The 20550-nt window shown below is 43.6% G+C and overlaps 1 protein-coding gene across 1 annotated transcript in view; it reads right to left on the bottom strand.

Moving 5' to 3' along the window:
• Positions 1 to 20550, bottom strand: part of LOC132380273 (unconventional myosin-XV-like) — a 909717-nt gene that overhangs the window by 6328 nt on the left and 882839 nt on the right. The window contains exon 69 of the mRNA XM_059949029.1: positions 1311 to 1444. Within this exon, the coding sequence (XP_059805012.1) occupies positions 1311 to 1444 (134 nt within the window). The remainder of the gene's footprint in view (positions 1 to 1310; positions 1445 to 20550) is intronic.

The following is a 20550-nucleotide window of genomic DNA, read 5'->3' as shown; positions in this document are numbered from 1 at the left end:
AATTTAACAAAATTCAAAACTTTTTCTGTATTTGAATGGTTGGAAATCTAAAATTTGCTCTCTTCTACTGACACACTAATGCAAGAGACAAAATTAAACATCTAAAATAAAATGTATATAAAACAGCTCAGTTAGACTTTTGCACAGTACTTTACAGGGGTGGTTTTACCTGGCTGAAGTGCAGTATTGCACTTACACCACACATACCACTTAGTGTTGAGACCAAACAGTTTCACTTTAACCTCATCCAACCACAAGACCTTCTTCCACATTTTTACAGTATCTTCTAAGTGATGCTTTGCGAAATCTTTATGAGAAAGGATAACCTTTATTTTAGCAAGGACTTTTCATTGCTACTGTTCTATAATACCCTATTTTGTGCAAGGCTTCACAATTCTAGTTTTTAATGTTTAGTAAATTGTTGACAGGTTTTGGAATTTTCCTCTAGATATGATGCACAATGTTTTGTAGAATAGCTAAAGGAAATCCTACTTCAATATCTTTTAAGTTTGAAAAATTAGTCAGTAAAATGTTAAAAAAACTATGGGGACTGAATACTTCTTCAAGTCACTGTATATTGATGCTGTACTATTTAATAGCACCTTGCAAATTGTGGCTATTTATCACATTGTTAATCACACTGAATACTTGTTCTTGGATATGCTGTTAAACCTATCCATAACTAGTCAAGAAAGACACAGGAAGGCGTCCGCTCCTGCCCCAACAGGCGGTGCTCCTTGCCCCATCTGCAACCGTATCTGCGCTTTGGACTTCGGCCTCAGAAATCATAAGCATGCCCACAGACGTTGACTGCGCAACACTGCATTCGTCTTCCTTGGACTTCGAGAGACTACTACTACTAACTTGTCTGGGATATTCGGTGAGAACTTTTGAAGCTGGATATCTCCTGCTGAATGGGTTTCTGCCCATTAATGGATATTCTACTGAGAAATATTTTATGCCCTGGTCTTCACTAATAATCACTAATCTCATCTAATATTACCCACAGTATGCTTTGTTTTAATAGGATTGCTGGATATTGAGCAAGAATGGGAAAACTCTGCATCTTCCCACTGGGGATCAGTTAGATATATTGTGTTATCGGTGAAATTACAATAGTCTATTCAATTCATCAGTTATGTAGCTTGAATATTTAACAGGATGGGGGGTTTACATGAATAGAGATATATTACAACTAAAAGAATTCTCAGTGTTTGTCTGCCTTGAGCCATGGAAACAGTAAATAGTTTCTGTGTATTTCAATTCCATGTTCTTTATATCAATGTAGTCATTACAGCAGATTACTGTACCTTGGCTTCCTCACTTAACACCATCAGATCTTCCTCATTGAATGCAATGATGCATGGAACTGGAATCCAAGATGAGCTGGTCGACTTCACCTCAAAAATATTGTAACCAAACAGAGGCATGGCATGCACTGTAGCTGAACGGAAAGAGAGAGAACTTTAATATGTGAACTGAGCCAAGTGTTGGAAGGAGGCTGAAGGTATCAGGATACTTATGCAGCAGTCCAATCACAAAGAAGAGAAAATCTGCAGATGCAGGAAATCCGAGCAACACACAGCAAATGCTGGAGGAACTCAGCAGGTCAAGTAGCATCTATGGAAAAGAGTAGAGTCAGCATTTTAGGCAGAGACCCTTCAGTAGGACTGGAGTAAAAAAGGTGAGGAGTCAGAGTTAGAAGGTGGGGGCAGGGAAGGGAGAAACACAGGGTGATTGGTGAAATCATGGGGGAGGGGTGAAGTAAAGAGCTGGGAAGTTGATTGGTGAAAGAGATACAGGGCTGGATGGAGAAGTGGGAATCTGATAGGAGAGGATGTGAGGCCGTGGGAGAAAGAAAAAGAGGGAGGAGCACCAGGGGTGAAGAGTGGGCAAGGAGATGAGGTGAGAGAGGGATGTGGAATGTTGAGGGGGGGAGTTCAAGAAATCGATGTTCATGCCAACAAGATGGAGGCTAACCAGATGGAATATAAGCTGTTGTTCTTCCAGCCTAAGTGTAGCCTCATTGTGGATGGACGTGTTGGAATGAGAATGGGAAGTGGAATTAAAATGGGTGGCCACTTTTTCTGGTGGAAGGACTGTAGGTGCTTGGCGAAGTGGTCTCCCAATCTACGTTGGGTCTCACCGACATAGAGGAGGCTGCACCGGGAGCACTGGATACGATAGATGACCCCAAACAGACTCACAGGTGAAGTGTTGCCTCACCTGGATGCACTGTTTGGAGCCCTGAATGGTGGTGAGGGAGGAGGTGCGGGGCAGGTGTAGCACTTGTTCCACTTGCAAGGATAAGTGCCAGGAGGGAGATCAGTGGGGAGGGACGAATGGACAAGGGAGTCACATAGGAAGTGATCCTTGTGGAAAGCAAAAAGTGGGAGGTGGGAAAGATGTGTTTGGTGGTGGGATCCCATTGGAGATGGCAGAAGTTACAGAGAATTATGTGCTAGATGCAGAGGCTGGTGGGGTGGTAGGTGAGCAACCCTATCCCCAGTGGGTTTGTGGGAGGATCAGGTGAGGGCAGACATGCATGAAATGAAAGAGATGTAGTTGAGGGCAGCATTTCTTTGAAGGAGGAGGACATCTCCTTTGTCTCCACCGCATCTGCTTTCAGGTTGAGGCTTATCATTCCAGTCATCTCATTTCCACCATGGATGTCCAGTCCCTATACTCCTCCAGCCCTCACCAGGAAGACCTCAAAGCTCTTCGCTTCTTTCTAGACACCAAACCCAACCAATTCCCCTCCACCACCACTCTCCTCTGTCTAGCGGAACTTGTCTTCAATCTCAATAATTTCTCCTTTGGCTCCTCTCACTTCCTTCAAACAAAAGCTGTAGCCATGGGTCCAAGCTATGCCTGCATTTTGTTGGCTATGTGGAACAGTCCACACGGGTGACTGCCCTGCATTTTTCCTACGCTACATCGATGACTGCACCCGTGCTGAGCTCATCGATTTCATCCAGTTTGCCTCCAACTTCCACCCTGCCCTCAAATTTACATGGTCCATTTCTGACACTCCCCTCCCCTTTCTTGATCTCTCTGGAGACAGCTCTCCACTGATGTCCATTATAAACCCAATGACTCTCATAGCTGCCTGTACTATACCTCTTCCCACCCTGTTACTTATAAAAATGCTAACCCCTTCTTTCAATTCCTCCGTCTTCGCCTCATCAGCTTTCAGGATGAGGCTTTTCATTCCAGGATGAAGAAGATGTCCTCTTTTTTCAAAGAAAGGGGCTTCCTTTCCCCCACCATCAACGCTGCCCTCAACTGCATCTCTTCCATTTCACGCATGTCCGCCCTCACCCCATCCTCCCGCCAACCCACTATAGTTAGGATTCCTCTTGTCCTCACCTACCATCCCACCAGCCTCCACATCCAGAGCATAATTCTCCATAACTTCCACATTCTCCATTGGGATTCCACCACTGTACACATCCTTCTCTACCCCACTTTCTTTTTTCCAAGGGGATCGCTCCTGACACAACTCCCTTGCCCATTTATCCCTCCCCACATTTCCCTTCTGGCACTTATCCTTGCAAGCAGAACAAGTGCTACATCTGCCCCTATACCCCCTGCCCCCAAACACTCCTTCCAGGTGAGGTGAGTCTGTTGCAGGTCATCTATTTTACTGCTGCTCCCGGTGTATCCCCTCGTTTATCCGCAAGTCCCGATGTGGAGTGAGATACCGCTTCGCCAAGGACCTACACTCGGTCTGCCAGAAAAAGCAGGATCTCTCAGTGGCCACCGTTTTAATTCCACTTCCCATTTCCATTCCAACATGTCCGTCCATGGCCACCTCTACTGTCGCGAAGAGGTCACACTCAGGTTGGAGGAGCAACACCCTCACTTAGGGAAGTCTGATCACCTGGCTGTACTTCTTCTCTCTGAGTAGAGGCAGGGACTGAAGACTGCAGCACCAGTAGTGAGGACCAAGAAGGTAAAGACAAGGGAAGCACAGGAGCGCCTACAGGACTGGACTGTATTCAGGGATTCATCTTTGAACCTGGATGAGTATGCTGCAGTGTTACTGACTTCATTAAAACCTGTGTGGATGGGTGTGTGTCCACAAAGACTTACTGTACATTCCCAAACCAAAAGCCGTGGATGAACCAGGGGGTACATTGTCTGCTGAAGGCCAGATCTATGGCATTCAAGTCTGGTAACCCAGGCCTGTACCAGAAAACCAGGATGATTTGCGGAGGACTATTTCAAGGGCGAAGAGACAATTTCGAACAAGGTTGGAAGGTGACATCGGATGTATGACAACTCTGGCAGGGTTTGTAAGACATCACTTCCTACAAAGCGAAACCCAGTAGCATGAATGGCTGCGATGCTTCACTACCAGATAAACTCGATGTCTCCTATGCCCACTTTGAAAGGGAGAACACAACTACAGCTGTGAAGATCCCTGCTGCACCTGATGTCCCTGTGATCTCTGTCTCAGGCCGCTGTCAGGCTGTCTTTTTTTTTTAAAGAGAATGAACACTCCCAAGGCGGAAGGTCCCAATGGAGTACCTGGTAAGGCTCTGAAAACCTGTGCAAACCAACTGCGGGAGTATTCAAGGACATTTTCAACCTCTCACTGCTACAGGTGGAAATTACCACTTGCTTCAAAAAGGCAACAATTATACCAGTGCCTAAGAAGAATAATGTGGGCTGCCTTAATGACTATCACCCGGTAGCACTCACATCGACAGTGATGAAAGGCTTTGAGAGGTTGGTCATGACTAGACTGAACTCCTGCTTCAGCAAGGACCTGGAGCCCTTGCAGTTTGCCTATCACCATAATAGGTCAACATCTCAATGGCTCTTCACACGGCTTTAGACCACCTGCACAACACAAACACCCACGTCAGGATGCTGTTCATCGACTGTAGCTCAGCATTTAATACCATCATTCCCACAATCCTGATTAAGAAGTTAAGAACCTGGGCCTCTGTACCTTCCCCTGCAATTGGATCCTCAACTTCCTAACTGGAAGACTACAATCTGTACAGGTTGGTGATAACATATCCTACTTGCTGATGATCAACAATGATGCATCTCAGGGGTGTGTGCTTAGCCCACTGCTCTACTCTCTCTCTATACACACATAACTGTGTGGCTAGGCATAGCTGAAATACCATCTGTAAATTTGCTGACGATACGTCCATTCTTGGTAGAAACTCAGGTGATGATGAGAGGGTGTACAGGAATGAGATATGCCAACTAGTGGAGTGGTGCTGCAGCAACAACCTGGCACTCAACGCTAGTAAGACGAAAGAGCTGATTATGGACTTCAGGAAGGGTAAGACAAAGGAACACATACCAATCCTCAGGGAGGGATAAGAAATGGAAAGAATGAGCAGTTTCAAGTTTCTGGGTGTCAAGATCTCTGAGGAACTAGCCTGGTCCCAACAATCTCACCCCAAAACTAAAGTCTTCCCAAATAGATAATATCCTGGTAAATCTCAGCTGCCCCTTCTTCAGCATGTGTTCAGCACTACAGCTGGACTGAAGTGTGTTCGCATGGCCTTTGTTGTATCCAGTATTCTCATCCTGGAGAATGGGGTCTGAAGGTCGGGCTGATATCGGGCTTCTTGAGGAAAGTTAAGGTGAACCCATCAATTTCCCCCTTCCTACAGTTTCTACAGATTGTACCACTCACCTTCATTACAGGGAGAATTTCGAGTGGCAAATCTGCATGTCTTCGGGATGTGGAAGAAGCCTGAGCAGCCGGGGATAAGCCACGGTTAGAGAGTGCGGGGAAACACCGCACGGACAGCACCCAGACAAGAACTGACTTTGGGATCTGTGGACCACTGTGCTGTGAAGACCCACTACAGAACAAAGTCACTTAAGGGCAACAAACTCAAAGAAAAATAACTCTGCTCAACACAGAGTGATATGTTAAAGTTCAAAGTAAAACTGGTACAATTTTCTGCAGCCCACAAAGAGTTGCCGATGTATGCCAGTTCCATCTTGTATCTACAAAAGAACTCTGACAACAAAATGGGCACAATTGCTCAGTGGGAAATTTACTTGGCAGAGCATTGCAGCTGTTGCATCCATATTCCTGGTATTAACTCACTGTAAGCAGTGAGGACGTGACCTTTGGCCTAATCTCCTGCACAGTAAAGCTAAAATCAGCAATCTGTGGTCATCTCCATCAGTCCATACTGGAGAAATCAATAGTGACTTGGGTGATCTTTTTTCAGAACAGAACTCAGTCTGCAAGTGTGATCCTGAGCTTTCAGTTGACTGCTGCTTCAATTGTATATCTTACTCCCTTCTTATCTCTTACTTGGCCTTTTATACACACTGCTGTTGCTGGTAACATCACAGAGGGCAATGAGGAGAGGGACAGATATCAGTTGGTTGAGTGGTATCACAGCAATAACCCCGCACTTTCCATCAGCATGACTAAGGAATTGATTGTGGACTTTAGGAAGGGGAAGTTAGGAGACCTATACCAATCCTCATCAAGGGGTCAGTGGTGGAAAGGGTGAACAACATCAAGTTCCTGGGCTTCAAATTTCAGGATTTATCCTAGGCCCAACACATCCAGGCAGAAGGTACACCAGCAATTATATTCATTAGGAGTCTGAGGAGACAGGTCACCAAAGACTCTTACAAGTTTTACAGAAGTGCTGTAGAAAGCATTCTGAATGGTTGCATTATAGCCTGGTATGGAGGTTTCAATGTACAGTGGTACAGAGGTTTCAAAGTAAAATTTATTATTAAAGTACATATTGTTACCATATACTACCTTGGGATTCATTTTCTTTCAGGAATTTACAGGAAAATAAAGAAATACAATAAAATCTATGAATAGATTTTCTGGTGGCCCAATTGATTCAGAAGTGGGAGAGGAGGCAATTCACAGGTCTGTGAGAGATTAAAAAAAGGAACATTCACAGGCTTTCAGTGTTTTCCGGCAGCCCAGTCAAACAGTGAATCCTTATCAAGGGCAAATAAAATTAAGCTATGGGCAAGTGTTGTGGCCATTGTGTGAGTAGACTAGTGTTAGAGTGGGGAGGCCTTATTTCATCAGTCTTCAGTGAGAACAGGCGTGGGTGAGGTACGTATCTGGTATGTTTATTCTTCCTCTGTTAGTACATACAGCAGGCTCCGTGTTGTGTGTGATGTGGGAATTCTGCCTCCCAGATAACCACATCTGCACCAGGTGTTTCCAGCTGCAGCTCCTTAGACAATGTGTTAAGGAACTGGGGCTGCAGATTGATAACCTTCAGCTGATATGAGAAACGTGGAGTGATAGATAGGAGCTACGGGTAGATCGGGGCAGGTACCTGGGCAACTGTCAGGAGAGGGAAAGGAAATGGGCAGCCAGTGCAGAGTGTCTCCATGGCAGTTCCCCTCAATAATACTTATACTGTTTTGGATATGGGGGCAGGGGGGGAGTGACCTACCAGGGAGAAGCCACAGTGACCACAAAGGGAAGAGGGGAGAAGAGGACTGCAATAGTGATAGGGATTTCCATAGTTACATGAGTAGACACAAGATTCTGTGTACAAGATAGACAACTGGATGGCATGTTGCCCTGCAGGTGTCAGGGTTATGGATTGAGTCCATGACATACTAAAGGTCAGGGGAGGGGAGCAGCCAGTAGTCTTGGTACATACTGGTACAACGGCATAGGCAGGAAAAAGAAGGCAGTTCTGCAGAGAGATTTTAAGGAGCTAGGTAGAAAGCTGAGAAGCAGGACCTCCAGGCTAGTAATCTCTGGATTGCTGCCCGTGTCATGCGTCAGTGAGGGTCCGAATAGGATGATTTGGCAGATGAGTGCATGGTTGAGCACTGGTGCAAGAGGCAGGATTTCAGATTTCTGGATTATTGGGATCTCTTCTGGGGAAGATATGACCTGTACAAAAGGGACGGGGGATTACACCTGAACCCAAAGGGGACCAATATGCTTGTGGACAGGTTTGCTGGAAGATATAGAATCATTGTGAATAGAGTTAAGAAACTGCAAGGGTAAAAACTCCCTGAAGGGTGATACAGACCTCTGAACGGTAGACAGGATATGGGGTAGAAATTACAATAGGAGATAGAAAATAGATGTCAAAAGGGCAATGTATGTAGATTGGGTAAAATCAGGTTGGTGAGAGAAAATTTATAGAATGCCTACAAGATGGCATTTTAGAGAAGCTTGTGGTTCAGCCCACTGGAGGATCAGTTATTCTGGATTGGGTGTTGTGTAAGGAAATGGATTTGATTAGGGAGCTGAAGATAAAGGAACCATTAGCAGCCAGAAATCCCAATGTGATAGAGTTCATCCGGGAACTTGAGAGGGAGAAGCCAAAGTCAGGTGTTACAGTGCCGGAAACGGAATTACAGAGGCAGGAGAGAGAAGCTGGCCAAAGTTGATTGGATGGGGACAATAGTAGGGATGACAGCAGAGCAGCAATGGCTGGAGTTTCTAGGAGCAAATCAGAAGGCACAGGATAGATATATCTCAAAGAAGAAGTAGCATTCTTAAGGCAAGATGATACAACCATGGCTGAAAAGGGAAATCAAAGCCAATATAAAAACAATAAGATAGAGTAAAAAGTTATTCATTTATTCATTCAGTGAGATACAACTCAGAACAGACCCTCCCAGCCCTTTGAGCCATGGCACCCAGCAATCCGATTTAATGCTCGCCTAATCACAATAATTGATTAATATACCAACTGTTACATCTTTGAATTGTGGACAGAAGCCCATGCAGTCATGAGGAGAACATACAAACTCCTTACAGTTATCAGTGGGAAATGAATCCGGGTCACCTGTACTGTAAAATGTTGTGCTACTACACTACTGTGCCATCAATGACTTGGATGATGGCTTTGTGCTCAGATGATAGGAAGATAAGTGGAGGGACAGGTAGCATTGAGAAAGCAGGGACTTAGAAAATTAGGAAAATGAGCAATTAAGTGGCAGATTGAATACAGTGTCAGGAAGTATACGGTCATGGTAGAAGAAAAGCGCATAGACTTTTCTAAACTGGTAGAAAATACAAAGGTTTGAGTTGCAAAGGTTAACTCACAGGTTGAGTCAGTAGTAAGGAAGGAAAATGCAATGTTCAAATTTGTTTTGAGAGATCTAGAATATAAAAACAAGGATGTTATGTTGAGGTTTTATAAGGCTCTGGTGAGCCCTCTCTTTGAGTATTGTGACTGTTTTGGCCCCTTATCTAAGAAAGGTTGTGTTGAAATTGGAGAGGGTTCAAAGGAAGTTCACAAAAATAATTCCAGGAATGAAAAGATTATCATATGAGGATTTGATGGCTCTGGGCCTGTACTGACTGGAATTTAGAAGAATGTGGAAAGGCCTATATAGAGGTTGTTTCCTTTGGTTAGAACCAGAGGGCACAGCCTCAGAATAAATGGATGTCTGTTATAACGGAATGTTAGAACAAAATAACGGAATATTTGCATAGTGTTCTGCATAGATACATTCTACTGAGACAGGGAAAGGGTGGTAGGGTACAGAAACCATGGTGTACAAAGGCTGTCGAAAATCTAGGAAAAGAGGAAAAGAAAAGGGTACAAAAGGTTCAAAAAACTAGGCAATGATAAAGATCTAGAAAATTATAAGGCTAGCAGGAAGGAGCTTAAGAAGGAAATTAGGAGAGTCAGAAGGGACCATGAGAAGGCCTTGGTGGACAGGATTAAGGAAAACCCCAAGGCGTTCTACAAGTATGTGAAGAGCGAGAGGATAAGATGTGACAGATTAGGACCAATCAAGTGTGACAGTGGAAAAGTGTGTATGGAACTGGAGGAGATAGCTGAGGTACTTGATGAATACTTTGCTTCAGTATTCACTGAACCTTGGCAATTTGTAAGAATGACTTGCAGCGGACTGAAACGCTTGAGCATATAGGCATTAAGAAAGAGGATGTGCTGGGGCTTTTGGAAAACATCAAGTTGGATAAGTCACTGGGACCGGACAGGATGTACCCCAGGCTACTGTGGGAGGCGAGGGAGGAGATTGCTGAGCTTTGCATCATCAATGGAGACAGGAGAGTTTCCAGAGGATTGGAGGGTTGCAAATAGAAACATAGAAAACCTACAGCACAATACAGGCCCTTCGGCCCACAAAGCTGTGCTGAACACGTCCTTACCTGAGAAATTACCTAGGGTTACCCATAGCCCTCTATTTTTCTGAGCTCCATATACCTGTCTAGGAGTCTCTTAAAAGACCCTATCGTATCCGCCTCCACCACCATCGCTGGCAGCCCATTCCATACACTCACCACTCTCTGTGTAAAAAACTTACCCCTAACATCTCCTCTGTACCTACTTCCAAGCACCTTAAAACTGTGCCCTCTTGTGCTAGCCATTTCAGCCCTGGGAAAAAGCCACTGACTATCCACATAATCAATGCCTCTCATTATCTTATACACCTCTATCAGGTCACCTCTCATCCTCCGTCACTCCAAGGGGAAAAAGCCGAGTTCACTCAGCCTATACTCCCCCAATCCAGGCAACATCCTTGTAAATCTCTGCACCTTTTCTAAGGTTTCCACATCCTTCCTATAGTGAGGTGAGCAGAACTGAGCACAGTACACCAAGTGGCGTCCTAACCCTATAGCTGCAACAATATCTTTCGGTTCCTAAATTCAATATCGTTATTAATGAAGGCTGATGCACCGTATGTTTTCTTAACCACAGAGTCAACCTGCACAGCAGCTTTGAGTGTACTTGGACCCCAAGATCCCTTTGATCCTTCACACTGCCATTAATACTATATTCTACCATCATATTTGACCTACCAAAGTGAACCACCTCACACTTCTCTGGGTTGAACTCCACCTGCCACTTTTCAGCCCATTTTTGCATCCTATCAATTTCCTGCTGTAACCACTGACAGCCCTCCACACTATCCACAACACCTCCAACCTTTGTGTCATCAACAAATTTACTAACCCATCCCTCTACTACTTCATTCAGGTCATTTATAAAAATCACGAAGAGTAGGGGTCCCAGAACAAATCCCTGAGGCACACAATTGGCCACTGACCTCCATGCAGAATATGACCCGTCTACAACCACTCTTTGCCTTCTGTGGGCAAGCCAGTTCTGGATCCACAAAGCAATGTCCCCTTGGATCCCATGCCTCCTTACTTTCTCAATAAGCCTTGTATGGGGTACCTTATCAAATGCCTTCCTGAAATCCATATACACTACATCTACTGCTCTTCCTTCATCAGTGTGTTTAGTCACATCCTCAAAATATTCACTCAGGCTTGTAAGACACGACCTGCCTTTCACAAAGCCATGCTGACTATTCCTAATCATATTATGTCTCTCCAAATGTTCATAAATCCTGCCTCTCAGGATCTTCTCCATCAACTTACCAACCACTGAAGTAAGACTCACTGGTCTATAATTTCCTGGGCTATCCCTACTCCCTTTCTTGAATAAGGGAACAACAACCAAGAGGTGGGGGCGTGACAATGTTGATCAGAGATAGTGTCACGGCCGTAGCAAAGGAGGAAGACATGGAGGATTGTCTACAGAGTCTCTGTGGGTGGAAGTTAGGAACAGGAAGGGGCCAATATCTCTACTGGTTGTTTTTTATAGACCACCCAATAGTAACAGGGACACTGAGGAGCAGATAAAGAGACAGATTCTGGAAAGGTGTAACAACAGAGTTGTTGTGGTGGGAAATTTTAATTTCCCAAATATTGATTGGCATGTCCCTAGAGAGAGGGGTTTAGATGGGGTGGAGTTTGTTAGGTGTATTCAAGAAGGTTTCTTGACATGATAATGTAGATAAGCCTACAAGAGGAGAGGCTGTACTTGATCTGGTATTGGGAAATGAACCTGGTCAGGTGTCAGATGGGAGAGCACTTTGGAGATAGTGATCACAATTCTATCTCCTTTATCATAGCACTGGAGAGGGATAGGAAAAGACAAGTTAGGAAAGCGTTTAATTGGAGTAAGGGGAAATATGACACTATCAGGCAGGAACTTAGAAGCATAAGTTGGAAACAGATGTTCTCAGGGAAATGTATGGAAGAAATATGGCAAATGTTCAGGGAATAGTTGCATGGAGTTCTGCATACGTACATTCCAATGTGACAGGGAAAGGATGGTAGGGTACAGGAACCATAGTGTACAAAGCCTGCTGTAAATCTAGTCAAGAAGAAAAGAAAATTATGTATTGCATTGAACTGTTGCTGCTAAGTTAACAAATTTCACATCTCATGTCGGTGATAATAAACCTGACTCTGACTCTGATAAGAGAATAGGACCAATCAAGAGTGACAGTGGAGAAGTGTGTATGGAACTGGAGGAAATAACAGAGGTACTTAATGAGTACTTTGCTTCAGTATTCACTACGGAAAAAGATTTTGGCGATTGTAGGGATGACTTACAGTGGACTGAAAAGCTTGAGCATGTAGATATTAAGAAAGAGGATGTGCTGGAGCTTTTGGAAAGCATCAAGTTGGTTAAGTCACCAGGACTGGATGAGATGAACCCCAGGCTATTGTGGGAGGCAAGGGAGGAGATTGCTGAGCTTCTGGCGATGACCTTTGTATCATCAGTGGGGACAGGAGAGGTTCCAGAGGATTGCAGATGTTGTTCCATTATTCAAGAAAGGGAGTAGAGATAGCCCAGGAAATTATAGACCAGTGAGTCTTATTTCAGTGGTTGGTAAGTTGATTTTGGTAGGTCAAATATGATGGCAGAATGTAGTATTAATGGTAAGACTCATGGCAATGTGGAGGATCAGAGGGATCTTGGGGTTCCTGACCACAGGACACTCAAAGCTGGGGCACAGGTTGACTTTGTGGTTAAGAAGGCATTCATCAACTGCGGGATTGAGTTTAAGAGCCGAGAGGTAATGTTGCAGCTGTATAGGACCATGGTCAGACCCCACTTGGAGTACTGTTCTCAGGTCTGGTCACCTCAATACAGGAAGGATGTGGAAACTATAGAAAGGGTGCAAAGGAGATTTACAAGGATGTTGCCTGGATTGGGGAGCATGCCTTATGAGAATAGGTTGAGTAAACTTGGCCTTTTCTCCTTGGAGTGATGGAGGATGAGAGGTGACCTGATAGAGGTGTATAAGATGATGAGAGGCATTGATCGTGTGGATAGTCAGTGGCTTTTTCCCAGGGCTGAAATAGCTAACACAAGAGGGCACAGTTTTAAGGTGCTTGGAAGTAGGTACAGAGGGGATGTCGGGGGTAAGTTTTTTTACGCTGAGAGTGGTGAGTGCATGGAATGGGCTGCCCTCTACTCTGGTGGAGGTGGTTACAATAGGGTACTTTAAAAGGCTCCTGGATAGGTACATAGAGCTTAGAAAAACAGAGGGCTATGGGTAATGCTAGGTAATTTCTAAAGTAAGTACATGTTCGGCATAGCATTGTGGGCCATAGGGCCTGTATTGTGCTTAGGTTTTCAATGTTTCTAAAACCTTGTTCAATTACCATCAGCATATAACCTGTTGAAATAGAAGTCCCAACACACTAGACCACTGTTTTAATAAGAAAAGGAATGCCCAGACTGCATTTTGGTAAATCTGATCACTTTGCCGTCCTTCTCCTACCTCCTAGCAGAGGCTGAAGAGGAAAGCCCCAGAGATATGGACAACAAAGAGATGGTCATGGGAGGTGGAGTCGATGGACTGGACAGTGTTAAAGAACTATGAAACCTATCAACTCCTGCCTGAGAAGCAACGTGGATCCGCTCCAATTTACCTACCAATACAACAGGTCCACAGCAGATGTCATCTCATTGACTCTTCACTCAACCCTGGAACATCTGGACTGCAAAAATGCTCAGGATGCTCTTCATCAATACCATCATCCCCTCAAAACTAATCGATAAACTTAAAGACCTTAATACCTCCTAGTCCAATTGGATCCTTGATTTCCTCACTTGCAGAACTCAGTTCAGATTGGCAACAACATCTCCTCCATAATCTCCATCAGCACAGGTGCACCTCAAGCCCCTACTGTGCTTGCTTTACAATCAATTATGACTGTGTGGCTAGGCAGAGCTCCAACGCCATATTCAAGTTTGCTGACCACACCAGTGTTTTAGGCTGAATCAAAAGTGGTGATAAATGAGCATAAAGGAGGGAGATGGAAAATCTGGCTGAGTGGTGTTACAACAACTTCTTATTCAATGTCAGCAAGACCAAGGAGCTGATTATTAACTTCAAGAGAGAGAAACTAGAGGTACATGAGCCAGTCCTCATCAGAGGGTGAACAACTTTAAATTCCTTGGTGTTATCATTTGGGAGGATTTGTCCTGGGTCCAACATGTAAGAATAATTATGAAGAAAGCACAACACTGCTTTTTACTTAGGAGTTTGTGAAGGTTCAGCATGACATCTAAAAGTTTGACAAACTTCTATAGATGTGTAGTGGAGAATATACTGACTGCTTTACAGCCTGGTGTGGAAACACCTGTGCCTTTGAATGGAAAATCCTTCAGAGTATTGGATATGTCTCAGTCCATCATGGGTAAAGGCCTCCCCACCAGCGAACACACATGCACAAGATGTTACCATAGGAAAGCAGTGGCAATCATCAGGGACAACATCCAACACCCAGGACATGCTCTTCTCACTCTTGCTATCTGGATGAAGGTACAAGAGCCTCAGGACTCACTCCACCAGGTTCAGGAACAGTTATTACCCCTCAACCATCAGGCTCTTGAACCAATTGGGATAACTTTGCTCATCTCATCACTGAAATGTTCCCACAGCTTATGAACTTACTTTAAAGGACTCTTCATCTCATGTTCTTGATATTTGTTGCTTATTTGTTTATTATTATTAGTTCCTTCTTTTTATATTTGCACAGTTTGTATCTTTTATACACTGGTTGAATGTGCAATTTGGTATTGTCTTTCATTAATTATGTTATGGTCATTATTCCATTGAGTATATCCTCAAGAAAATGAATCTTAGAACCATTGAACTGTAGAACATTACAGCACAGAAACAGGCCTTTTGGCCCTTCTTGGCTGTGCTGAACCATTTTTCTGCCTAGTCCCACTGACCTATAGAACCATAGGGTTGTATATGGTTGCACTTTGATAATAAATTTACTTTGAATGTTGAAAGGTAGTTGAAGAGATTGTGCAGCCATTAGTAATGTTATTTTAAGAATCACTAGATCCTGGCATGGCTCTGGAAAATTACAAATCTCACTCCACTTTTCAAGGTGGAAGAGAGGCATAAGAAATTAAAGACCTGTTTTAGCCAGAACTTAGTGGCTAGGAAGATGTTGGAATTAATGCAGGGATTGGTGAAGGAAAGATTTATTTTTACATTTTACGGCAATGATTTTGATGATGGAATTGATGGCTTTCTGGTCAAGTTTGTGGATAATATGAAGTTAGGTGGATGGGCAGATAGTGTTGAGGAAGCAGGGAGGCTGCAGAAGAACTTAAATAGATTATGAGAATGGGCAAAGAAGTATCAAATGGAATACAGTGTCAGGAAGTGTATGGTTATGCACCAGCAGAAGCAATAAAGCTGTGAATATTTTCAAAACTGGGAGAAAATTCAAAAATATGAGGTGCAAATTGACTTGGGAGTCCTTGTGCAGGATTTCTTAATTTGCAGGTTGAGTTGGTTGTGAGGAAGGCAAATGTGATGTTAGCAATCTGCAACACCAGGTCCAGAATGGTGCTGCTCTCATAGGGTTGTTCCCACACCCCACCTTTTACCTCCTCCTCTTCATTTTCTAAATCTTTGAAAACCTGGTACATTAATCAATTCATCACCCATTCCTGCCCCTTTCACAACCACGTTTCAGTAATGGCTTGTCAGGAATGCGGCCGGATGGACCCAAACGTAGGACGCAGACACTGAAGCACTAGGGGGAGGACAGGAACGAGACCCGAAACGCGGGTTCCGGACCGGACCGGCCCCTGACATGGCTACAGCATTGTAGTTCCATGTATTTGATCCATGTCTAAGTTCATTGCTCTTATCCATTATACACCTGGCATTAAAATATACACACTTCAAACTATTCGACCCGTCATACCTGTTATTTCAATTTTGCTTCTTAATACTTTCCTTGACATCTACCTTCTGGTCTAATTCTTCCCTTACTGATCCAGTTACCAGCCCCAACAGAACTAGTTTAAACTGTCCCAACTAGCATCAGCAGATCTCACAGCCAGGATATTGGTTCCCCTCCAGTTCAGGTGCAACCAGTCTCTCTTGTACAGGTCACCCCTTCCCCAGAAAAGATTCCACTGATCTAAGAACCTGAAACCCTGAACCCTGCACCATCTTTACAGCCACTTATTCATCCGTACCATCACCCCATTCCTACCCGCACTAGCCCATGGTACAGGAAGCCAAATCAAAGAAAGTCCCAAAGCTTTTGATATGAAGAGCAAGATGGCAATGGAGGAAAGAGTAGAGACCAAATTGGCAATCTACTTGTGGTCCCAGAGGGCATTGGCAAGAACTTAAGTGAATATTTCTCATGTCCTCACTCAGGAGGTCATTGTGCTCGAGAAATTGGGGAGGGGTGGAGTAAAGGAGGCATCATACACCTAAACATACTTCAGGGTCTTTAACAGCCGAGTGAGAAGTATTCCTGGTTGCTATGGGAGGCTAGGGAGGATGGCTACAGGCAAGATACCACATAACGGGGAGAATAAATATGCTCTCATTCAAAATGGGCCTCTTGGATAAGATGGGGGTAACTATGGGTCTGTAAGTCTAGGTAGAGAAGTTATTGAAAAATAATTCTGAGCAACATAATTAACCTGCTGTTGAAAGAGTGGGGTTTTGTTAGAGGGAGATCCCATCTTCTGAGTTTTACTTAGCTACCATTAACTGATTTTATCATATATATCCCTGAAACTACCCTATCCATTTCCTGCATTTTGTTGCTATTTATGTTCATGTAATATTTTTTTGGCTTCTTTGTAACTTCACTTGACAAAGGTGAGACTGCACATTGCAACAAAGGTTTTAATTCATTTTTATTTAGCGATACAGCACATGCAAAGTATGTCGAGGAGTGACGGTGCAGTTTGCATGGACTTTATTGAGGCATTTGATAAGGTGTCATGTGGAGATTGCACCAAAGGACTAGGGCTATTAACAAATTGGATCAATATTTGGCTTGAAAATAGGAGGCAGGGGATGACGGTGGAGATTGCTTCCATGATTGGAAGCATGAGACTAGGATGTACCAGAGAGATCAGTGCTGTAAACTTTGCTATTTGTTATATACATGAATGCTATGGATCTCAATGTGTAGGAGGTATGATTAATGAATTTGTAAATGATATGAAAATACAGTGTTATTGATAGGAAGATAGCAGGCCTATGGGAGAATATTGGTCAGTTGGTAAGTTTGACAGAGGGATAGCAGATGGTATATGCTCCTGCTAAGTCTGAGGGTTACGTTTTGGGGGGACATAAACAGAATAGATAATAGAAAATTATAACCCATCACACAGGAGTTTAAAACTAGAGGGAATAGTTTTAGGTTGGTGGGCAAGAGGTTTTGAGGGAATTTTTCATCCAAAGGTTCATTGAAAACTGGAACACACTGCCTGAGCTGGTGCTGGAAGCACAGACTCTCATCTCTTGAATTGCCAAGGCAGAAAGCTACAGGCCAAGTGCTGGTAAAGGGAATTAGTTGATAGGCTATGGTTGACATGGATCTGGTGGGCTGAGGACCTATTTCTCTGCTCTGTGACTCTAATGATTATTACAGCACCAGAATATCAAAGCAGGCATCTTTTTCACATACATCTGTACTGTACAGTATTTAGTGTTTGCCAGTGCTGGTGCTACCTATTCAATGAATGTCAGCAGCTTTGAGTTTACAAATTGGTTGCCAGTTTTCTGCATTAACAGGCCAAATTATTGCAGTAAAGACTTTGAGAGGTTCTTAAACCTTGATGACTTGCTGCAGCATGACAAGTTTCATTATCACTCATAGCCAAAAGACGTATGGAAACTAAAACAAGGGTCTTAGGAAGATCTGAAGTGAGATGGAGTAACATTTTTTTGGATAGGCTTAGCCAAAGGCAAACCTCCAGCCAGATCTCGGTTCACAGAAATAAATTACCACTGCTAAAGAGTTGTGTGAAGGTTAGAGTCAGTATCAAGGAGAGAATTCCCTAAATATTGAATGGGCATGGCATCATTGGGAGAGTTGAAGTTTACTAATTCCTATTCTGCGGTCAATCCATTCCACTGTCAGTCCCACAATTAAAGTTGTAGGATGGACTGTTAGTACTTAAGTAAAGAATTCTATTCAAGTTCAAGTTTAATTTTCATTCAATCATAATTGAATACCCGTGAATACAGCCTGAGGAAACAACATTACTCGAGGGTCAAGATACAAAACACAATACCAACAGTCACACACAGCACAAGGCATGTATAAGACAGCAAGCACATAAGGTATCACTAAAATACAATCACACAAAAAGAAGTCCAAGACCCTGCGTCCATAAATTTTGCAGCAGTCTGCAGTCAAGCACAATAAGGCTTGTCTTCTACTGAGCGACACTAGGGGGCAGCACCAATGTCAGTTGAGACTGCCCCCAGCACTCAGGTGGAATGCGCTGAGACCACCTCTCTCCTGGGCAGGCGCCACCGCAATCTGAGGCCACACAGCTCCCCCGCTATCCACCAATAAATCAATGTAACATTCCACATGAACAATCTCCAACAGGCTCTTTCGATCACAAGAAAAGCGACTAAGATGATCACTTGCTGTTAGACTGGTCACTTTCTTTGCATACGGACTCATCTGTGACGCAGGCAGCAGCACGATCCACACCAAGTCCAGCTCCTTCAGTGCGAGCAACTCGCTGATGGGGTAGACCTGTAGTACTTATTGTCTTATTGGCAGGGTCTTATGATCATAGGAAAATGTATGAAATAAAAGACAGTAACACCTTTGGGTGGCCCTGTAGAAGCTGCTGCCACCCTTACCAGAAGCAGGAACAAAGGAAAACAGCATTCAGTAATATTTACACAGAGCAGAGCAGGCAGGGGAAGGAAAACCTACACTGATATTAGTGAGGAGAAAGGAAAAGGAGGGTGGCACGTTGTTTTGGTGCCATAGGTATGCACCCGATGCTCTTTCCTTGATTTCTCTGTTCGTGCTGAGATGCAGAAGAAAACCCTACCAACAGCAGAAGAGTTGTGGTGATTCCCTGCCGTTTTGACTGGGTGGATAAGAGCACATGGCAGTCCAGATTGAACCACGTTTTATTTGATTTGTTTTACCGAGCACAAAGTAATCAGCAACAGACAGAGGATACAAATACATCAGAAAACATTGTACATCATGACTGAAATACAGCAACAACATTAACTAGTTATTTTTCAGAGCCACTTCTCCACACAATGTTAGGAGGTGGATTGAGAAGAACAAATCCGTCTTTCACTAACTGATGCCTTATGCTAAAACTACAATTGGCTTTCTCTCACTCTCTCTCCCCCCTCCCTTTTCCTCATTCTCCCCCTTCCCCTCGCCACAGAGGATGTCCAACCTGCTGACTAATTACAGTATGTCCACCCTTCCAGAATATGAAGGTTAATTGCTTTTCAAAGTCTGTGCTGCCTAATCAGACATTTAGTCCATCAGGTTGTAGGCACAGAACAACAGTTTCTCACACTGTTACACCCAAGCCTTTCCAGATTCAATTCTCCATTCAGGAAGTGTTGGATAACAATATTTGTGGTGTATACAAAATGCCTGGCAAAACAATTTGATGACACTACATGATTTTTGGAGTGCCACACAATCCAATGTCTATGATCCAGAAGGTGGGATCCATGATAACTGGATTCAAAATTGGCTTAGCCATGGAAGACAGAGGGTAGAGGTGGAGTGTTTTTATTCTGACTAGAGGTCTGTGACTAGTGGTATTCCACAGGGATCAGTACTAGGACCTATGTAGTTTATGTCATATGCAAATGATTTCAATGAAAATATAGGTGGGCTGATTAGTAAATTCGCAGGTGACACAAAAATGAGAAGAATTGTGCATTGTGAGAAAGTTGGCTATAGATCAATTAGAAATATGGGAGGACAAATGGCAAGTGAACTTTTATTGGACAAGTGTAACATGTTCACTTTGATAGGTCAAATCCAAGAGGAAAGTATACAGTTAATGGCAGGGCCTTTAGGAGCATTGATGTCGAGAAATATCTTGGGGTACAAGGCCATTGCTTCCTAAGAGTAGTAACACAAGTGGTAAAGAAGGTACTGTAGATGGCATGCTTGCTTTCATCATTTGGAGCATTGAGTACAAGAATCAAGAACTCATGTAGCTGTATAAAACTTTGGTTAAGCCACATGTACCTGTAGTTCCGCTCACCCTATTACAGGAAGGATATGGAGGCTTCAGAGAAGATGCAGAAGAGGTTCCCCAGGATTGTGCTTAGACTTGCAAGTTTTAGATAAAAGGAGAGGTTGGACAAGTTGGATTCATTTCTCTGAAGACGTGGAAGCTGAGGGGTGACCTGATAGAAGTTTATGAAATTATGTGAGGAATTCCAGCCACTAGTTGTGCCTTTCACTGATCA

Source organism: Hypanus sabinus, chromosome 23, assembly GCF_030144855.1.
Source record: "Hypanus sabinus isolate sHypSab1 chromosome 23, sHypSab1.hap1, whole genome shotgun sequence".
NCBI classification, from domain to species: domain Eukaryota; kingdom Metazoa; phylum Chordata; class Chondrichthyes; order Myliobatiformes; family Dasyatidae; genus Hypanus; species Hypanus sabinus.
This window is presented reverse-complemented; position numbering and strand designations above follow the sequence as displayed.